Source organism: Meleagris gallopavo, chromosome 11 (genome assembly GCF_000146605.3).
Source record: "Meleagris gallopavo isolate NT-WF06-2002-E0010 breed Aviagen turkey brand Nicholas breeding stock chromosome 11, Turkey_5.1, whole genome shotgun sequence".
In the NCBI taxonomy this organism is placed as follows: domain Eukaryota; kingdom Metazoa; phylum Chordata; class Aves; order Galliformes; family Phasianidae; genus Meleagris; species Meleagris gallopavo.
Window position 1 is genome coordinate 14157248 of NC_015021.2, and position 7667 is coordinate 14164914.

The 7667-nt window shown below is 52.9% G+C and overlaps 1 protein-coding gene across 2 annotated transcripts in view; it reads left to right on the top strand.

Annotated features, from left to right (window-relative positions):
* Positions 1-7253, top strand: part of MASP1 (mannan binding lectin serine peptidase 1) — a 17687-nt gene extending 10434 nt beyond the window's left edge. The window contains exons 9-11 of one of the 2 annotated variants that reach the window (XM_010716761.3): positions 2381-2518; positions 3056-3130; positions 5388-7253. In XM_010716761.3, coding sequence (XP_010715063.1) covers positions 2381-2518; positions 3056-3130; positions 5388-6283 — 1109 coding nt within the window. In that variant the 3' untranslated portion in view covers positions 6284-7253. Of the gene's footprint in view, positions 1-560; positions 709-2380; positions 2519-3055; positions 3131-5387 lie in introns of those variants that run through there. The other variant, XM_031555049.1, reaches the window with a different exon arrangement.
* Positions 7254-7667: the final 414 nt, after the last annotated feature.

Below are 7667 nucleotides of genomic sequence, written 5' to 3' on the forward strand. Positions count from 1 at the left end.
AAAAAAAATGCAGGAAAAAAAGTAGATGCTTCAACAAGAAAAGCATTAATTTTGGAGAAAATTGAAATGATTACCTGCATCGTTAGGCTGGAACTGGTCCCTTCCTGTGTGAGATAAATCACTGTGCTAAATCTCTGCAGTTATCCTGGAAAGCTAAGAAGCCCCTAAATGGACAATCCAGACTTCAGACTGCTGTGCCTCCCACCTCCCCCGAATGTCTGGGAGAGGCACAAAATCATTTAGAAAGCAATGCAGAAAATAGCAACCTTTCCAGCCAAGGTGGATCGCATCCAGCTCCACAGCCCTGCCCTGCTCTGTGACAGCTTCTCCCAGCCGCTGCCCCCAGGAGCCAAGTGGCTCCCCATTAGATCCTCATTAGGATCCTCACTGGGGTCTCCATTGGGTTCACCGTTGGGATCCCCGCTGGGGGCATTTCTAGTGGATTTCTTTATAGATTTCTGGTGTTTTGGGGGCTGTGTTTCCTGCATGCCTCTGTCTGCTCAGCTACTAATGAAGCTTTCTCTCTCTGCTCTCCTCCTTCCCCTCTGCTTTCGGTGCAGTTGCAGACAGAGCCGACAACCAGACAGACAGAAGAGCCGGCTCAGAGCAAGTGGCCGTGTGAGGCTGGTGCTGGCCATGCCACCAGGACGGGCAGCCTGCCTCTGCACCTGCTCTGCTCCGTGCTGCCAGCTCCATCTCCGTGGCTTGTCTAACCAGCATGGCACTCCTAACCCCTCTGTACGCTACACTTCCTTAACTTCATCTCCAGAAGGAAAATTTGGAGACAAGTCCCCTATTGACCACCCCTTGGGAAGGTCCCTGAGCAGCCCCAGGCTCCCAGCTCATCCTCCAGTCCCTCGGATGCCACAGCCCTGCTTTGCTCCCCTCCATGCTGGTGGTTGTGTGAGGAGCGTTGGCCCAGCACATGGTTGGTTTGTTTGGATTTAACCTCCCACTTCCCTTCCTCCCAGGCCAAGTGTCACAAATAAGAAACACTCCTTCCTTTCCTCTCTCCGAGCATCCTTTCAGCTCTCCCTCAGGCAAGAGACGATGGGTTGGCACCAGCAGCCCTGAGAAGCTGCTTGCGGGCACTGAGCCCTGGCACTGGTATAGGGGATGCTCCTGCTGTCTGGCCCCATCCATGTCCCCAAGAGCACCCAGGGCTTTCGGAGGTATTGGAGGTGCTGGGAGGGGGACTCAAGGATGGGAGATGGGGAGTGCATTCAATGAAACCTCTCCTAAGGTGAAAATCTGGGAATCCTCAAGATACGAACTCCCTCCACTATCCCTTTGGGTAGGATGCAGGATACTGTTGGGCAGCACTGCTGTGCAAGAGCCCATCCTCCAGGCATCAGAACTGCCCAGACAGGGCATGCAGGGAGGGAAGAGATTTTTGTGGGTTGGGGGGCACAGACCTGCAGCTACAGATAGCTCCAGAGCAGACATGCCAACCAGACGCATCCTCCAACACCTATTTACTCCTTGCTGCAAGCCTCAGCATTCCCCTGCACCTTACAAAGGCCCAACAGGTGCTGGCGCCACAGCACAAAGCTGTGCTCCTGGGCACAGAGGGAAGCAGTGGGGGTGGAGGGCACCCTGCCAAACACTGAACCACAGCACTGTGCCATGAACCAGGCAATTCTCACCCAAGCAGGTGACTCATCTTGAGCATCAGTGTGTGTCCCCATGAGCCTGGATCACACCAGGAGGAGCCAGGCCTGGTAGCACACAACCACACAAAGCTCACATGCCTCTGACCCACTGGATCTGCTTCCTACAAAATCACCCATCCCCTGCTCAGCTTCTCAGCTTAACAGTGCTCCACAGACTTCCACATCCCAGGCAGGATGAGACCTGGTGAGTGGCAGGGGGGAACAGGCTGGGCAAGGCATGATGAGGCTGGGCTTTCCTTATGTCTGCTGACCCAGCCAAGCTGTGCTCCCCATGTACTCCATCTGTCACTGCAGAAGAGCCAGGACCCAAGGATGCTCAGCTGGAGCCATCAGTGCCCATCAGCACTGCTTGCTGAGCAGGAGGGACAGGGATTTGCTACCAACAAAGCCTTGCGCTCAGAGGAGATTCTTGGTTAACTGCCTGCTTCTTCCTATCTATTCATAAGGGATGCGGAGATAAACTCTTAGAGCATCCCCCAGCAGCTTTCACCTGCCTGTGCATGTTCCTTCCCCTCTGAAGGCACTCAGAACATCCCAGGAGGGATGAGAGCCAAGCCAGGAAGCCACCTGAGCTGTGCCCCTCACATCGCCCTAGCGAAAGGGGTAGGGGGCAATGTGGAACCCCTCTCTACCCTATAGAATCACGACCCATGCTAAAGCCCATGAATGGATGCAGGGCTGAACCCTGATTCTGTGTTGGCTTTCAGTTGCTGACTGCCAGGCGCCACCAGAGCTGGAGCACGGCTTTGTCACCTTCCTCTCCAGGAACAACCTCACCACGTACCGCGCAGCCATCCAGTACCACTGCCAGCACCCCTACTACCACATGGCCCCCAACAGCACCGGTGAGCTGGGGGAGTGGAATGGGTGGGCACAGGGTAAAGAAGAACAGTGAGATGATGGCAGAATGAGTTGGCAGCTTATCCCCTTGGTCCATAAACAGAGACATCACGAGGTGCTTTGCACAGCATCACAGTTCTGTGCACCCTTCGGACCCAGCCCTGGGCAGCAGTAGGGTTGCACGTACATCTCAGCCCTCTTTCCTTCTCCTCCTCCCTCAGCATGGAAAGTCAAAGGAGTTCCACACATTCCTGCCTCCCTGCTCATAGCCCCATGCATCTGGTCCCTGTATCCGGCACACATTAATGTAATGGGCACCAGCAGAGCTAACGGGGCAGCAGCTCCCAGACAAAGCACAGCCCTATAGACTCAGGGCAGTGACACAGAGGTGGTGGTATGGGGACAGGGCTGCCAGTGAGGAAAGGAACACAAAAGGCTTGAAAGAGAAATGGGTTCAGAGGATCTTGACGGCAGGGCTGCATCTCACTGCAGAAAGCCCTCCTTGCTGGAGCACAGCCCAGCTAAGACCTGTTCTCTTCCAGCCACATACACGTGTGATGCATCGGGGGTTTGGAGGAGCGAGGAGCTGGGCACTGCACTGCCATCCTGCCGACCAGGTAACAGGGGACGGGGGTTCCATGGTGAGGGGTGCAGGGATGTGTGGGAGAGGGCTCCCTTCAGCCCCTGGTCATGGGCAGGCACCCAGCTCCCTGGTGGCAAATGTCATGGGCTGTTCATATCTGACCATTGCAACTTATGGCAAGGAGGGTGATAGTGTCAGGGGTCAAGGAAGCAGCACCCTCAGCAACTTGGGGTGCATTTAGCCCCCAGCATCACCAGAGGCAGCTCCAGCCAAGGACAGACCATCACCTGCCCGGTGCCACTGGCCCCCATAAGCAGTGTGTTCCCATGCAGGAGCAATTAGCACATCTCTTGTAGAAAAACCCAGCCGCTTCGCAGAGCCCAAAGCCAGGAGCCTTTGAGCAGTGACAGAAATGTTTGCAGCCAGCAAGTTTCCAGGCCAGGCGCCCGCTCGGGATTAAACAAAAGTCCCTGGGACAAGGGCTGGCCGCAGCTGGCTGCAGGCGGGGCTGGCAGCTGCCCTGGGTGCGGGCTGTGGTCAGATGCACAGGGATGGCACTGCAGTGCAGGGCAGGACGTGGTGGTGGGGCTCAGCCCCATGGCAGGTCTCGTAGAGTGTCCGTTCTCCAGAGAGTAGAGCTGTAGCTGCTCTTGTTTCAGTGGCTGCTGTCTGCATCCCTCCTTGATGTTTCAGCCTGAAATGATTTGTGCTGGGAGCATACGGGGACAGCTTTTAGGGACGTAGCTGCTTTTGTGGGCCATTTCCAGACCTCTTGATTAGTGACAGAAGTCAGAGAGGCTTCAGGAAAATGGAAAATCCCAGAGAGACAGTGACGCTCTCCTGAGATGGGGAAGTGCAGGCAGCAGCTGGCCAGCTGCTCCTCAGATCTTCCCTCATGTCTCACGCTACCTCCCCATCAATAGAAGCTCCTCGTCCAGGCCGCAGCATGCCTGCCTCTGCCATTAGTGGGAGCATTTGCAGCCTGGTCAGCGTTTTTGATATGTAATTTAATAGAATAAATATTTGGCTGGATGCGCTTCCTCTAAAATCATCTCTCCAGGATGGCTGTCAGCTTGGGTGCAGCAGAACAGCTGGGCTGGGTGGGGAGGCAGGAGCACGTTTTCCATTCCCTGCAGCACTGGGAGAGTGAGGCACAGGCAGACACTCCCCATCCTCCCTCCAGTTGCAGTTTTCCTAGCGGCAGCCATAGCAAATCCACAGTAGCAGCTCCTGGTGATCCTGCCCCAGCTCTTGGCCCTGAGCCCATCACCCTGAGGTCTGACCCTCTTTCTGTGAGGCTCGGCATCCTCCTCTCCCACAGAGGAGCATGGGGCAGAGTCGTGGCTGGAATATCGTCCAGATCTTCTTACCACCTATCAGCAAAACTGTACAACAGCTCTTTGAGTTACAGCCCTGTTTCTCTGCAACCTACACCTGGCAAAAATTATAGCATCCACCAGGTCTTTGACACAGCAGAAGGATTCTGCCACTTCCCCTTCCATAAGGAATCTGGTAGCACTGTGGTCTGCATTTGGAGCATGAATCACACACGTGTAAATCAAGTCTAAGACCTGATCCTACTGAGAGTGCTTGAAGTCCCATCCTGGTTCATGTGTTTTGATGGATCCATGCCTAACTTCAGTGCCAGAAGTTCTGGTACAGTTTTGGGATAGGTAACTGGGTGAAGGCCTCACGTCCCATGGTGTGCTATAGACAGTTCTGATGGTCTGTGTTCATTTTCAGCAAACAGGCCATGCTTTCCACCAGGTTAACCTGTTATTTGCAAGTTAAGTCCTCCAGCTCCTATGCTCCAGCACATACCACCCCTTGGCACAAACCTACATTTTTCATCATGGGCTATGTGTGCTTCAGTCCTGCCCCAAAACGCACCGAGAGCTTGAGCCTTCCTGAGCTCAGTGGAGATGCTCTAGGACACTGATGCACCAGGACTGATAGATAGAAGTGTGCCTAGTCAGTCCATGGCCTCGTGGCCATGAACACTTTGTGTTCTTATGCCTACAGCAAGGTTAGGAAAGGAGATGGAAGTTGGGAGGCCACTTTTTTAAAGCAAACTTGTTGGGATGAATTGGGCCTTGAATGCCCATGGCTGAACATAGGATGGACTCCTGCAGAGCCTCATTCCTGAGAGCTCCCCACTACAGAAAGAAAAGTCACAAGAAAGCATTTGGTTATGAGAATGACCATCCATGTGGCATAATCTACAGGGAAATCCCTAGGTTTTTTCCCCAGATAAGTGTTTGGAGTAACAGTCGTGTCCATTCTGTCCCCAGTGTGTGGTCGGCCAGCTCGTGCTCTGCCCGGGATCATCAAGCGCATCATCGGTGGGCGAAATGCAGAGCCTGGCTTCTTTCCCTGGCAGGCCCTGATAGTGGTGGAGGACATGTCGCGAGTGCCCAACGACAAGTGGTTTGGCAGCGGGGCCCTGCTCTCAGACTCCTGGGTGCTGACAGCCGCTCACGTGCTCCGCTCCCAGAGGCGGGACAAGACTGTCATTCCTGTTTCCAAGGAGCACGTCACTGTCTACCTGGCCCTTCACGATGTGAGGAACAAGTTGGAGGCTGTCAACCGGACAGTAGAGAGGATCATCCTCCACGAGGATTTTGACATCCAGAACTACAATCATGACATTGCTCTGGTCAAGCTGAAGGAAAAGGTGACTATGGGGAACTACGTCATGCCCATCTGCCTGCCCCAGTTTGAGCATGAGCTAGAAGGACCTCACCCCAACACACTGGGGCTGGTGGCCGGCTGGGGAATCTCCAATCCCAACATCACTGTGGATGAGATCATCAGCTCAGGCATGAGGACACTGTCTGACATCCTGCAATATGTCAAGCTCCCAGTGGTGCTGCATGCGGAGTGCAAGACCAGCTACGAGTCCCGCTCGGGGAACTACAGCGTGACCGAGAACATGTTCTGTGCTGGCTACTATGAAGGTGGGAAGGACACTTGTTTGGGAGACAGCGGAGGAGCCTTTGTCATTCAGGACCCAGGAACCCGGAGATGGGTGGCCCAAGGGCTGGTCTCGTGGGGTGGTCCAGAGGAGTGCGGCAGCAAACAAGTGTATGGTGTGTACACCAAAGTCTCCAACTACGTGGACTGGGTGGAGAAGAACACAGGCTCCTCAGAGAGGTGGACATTTCTGGACCCTGATCTGGAGAGATGAGTGACTAAGCACTGCCTGCTGACACAGCTTTCTTTTTTTGTTGTCCTTTAATATGCTCAGATTCCGATCTGTTGCAAGCAGCAGCCATGATGCTCAGCCGCACTGCAGGACTTTGTCAGCCAACCACATCATTCCTTTCACTTAGTCCCAAATCCCTTTGCTTTCACCCTTAGGAAATGCTTGCTAAGGAGCTGGAGCTGGGGGAAGGGAGTAAAGGGTGAGATCTCACCGAGCATTGCTAGCTCATGTTGCCAGGCTTGGTGTTTAACCTCTTCTATGTGGATCTGGGTAGCCTTGTGTGGCAAAGCATTCATTCTTGAGAAACCCAAGTCCCTTTTAGTTGTACTGAAGACCATTCTTCTGGCTGATTTACAGGTTACTGAAGGTTTCCATGGTTTGTTCATGGCTCTTCTGGCCTATTGCAAGTGTCCAAGTCATCCCAGACTCACCCCAATCCATCCAATACTCCATGAAGTTTCACATCTCCCCTACCATAACACACACAGACAATAATCCCCACCAAGGAACAAATTCAGGTGAGCTTAGCTTCCTTCAGCAGAGACATCACCTCCTTCACTTGCCAGCAAAGCCCTCTTATAGCTGGAAGCAACATGCAGCAATTGCCCGCTGTCCCCTCTGAGTGCTTTTATCCTCCTTTGGACTTCTCCTCCTCCTCCTTTGGTTTTGCATGCAAGGAATGAGTCAACACTGAACCAGCCACCCTGCCATTTTGTTATAGTCCAAAAAGCCATTCGTAGAGCATGTAGAGGAGCAGAAGGCCTAAGGAAGATCTAACTTGCAGACATGCTAAGAACTGTACTCTTGGCTATGTCATATAACTGTAAGGTATTTTTATATATGTATTTCTTTTTGATACTACATTCTGCAGAATATCTGATCACATGTAAGGATGGTTCTGTGTAATCTTCATCCTGAGAATAAAATTAAATGTTAATATTTACTGACTTCATGCCCTGAGGCTTTTATTCCAGGCAGGAAATGGTCAAGGAGTGAAGGCAAAGGATGTGGTCACAAATCTGCCCCATGCACTTCTGCTCCTTCTCCATGGCATCTGCTCTGTGTCCATGTCAGACCTTATCAACGACCTCAGCTCCACACAGTCCAACTCTGCACTGCACACAGTCTTCCCATGGCCAAGACAGAATACAGAAAATGAAGGAGATGAGATCCAGTGGTGGTCATTGCTGGAGAATCAACCCTAATGAATGGACTACATATTCCCAACAAGCAACGCAAGCAAGTCCTGTCTGCATTTTAGGGAAAGCTAAGCTACGCAGCTCTGGGTCTCTCATTGTGTAGTGTCATCCTGCCCACCCATGTATAGCGCTGCTACAAATTACCAGCTTGCTTAAATGGATGAATC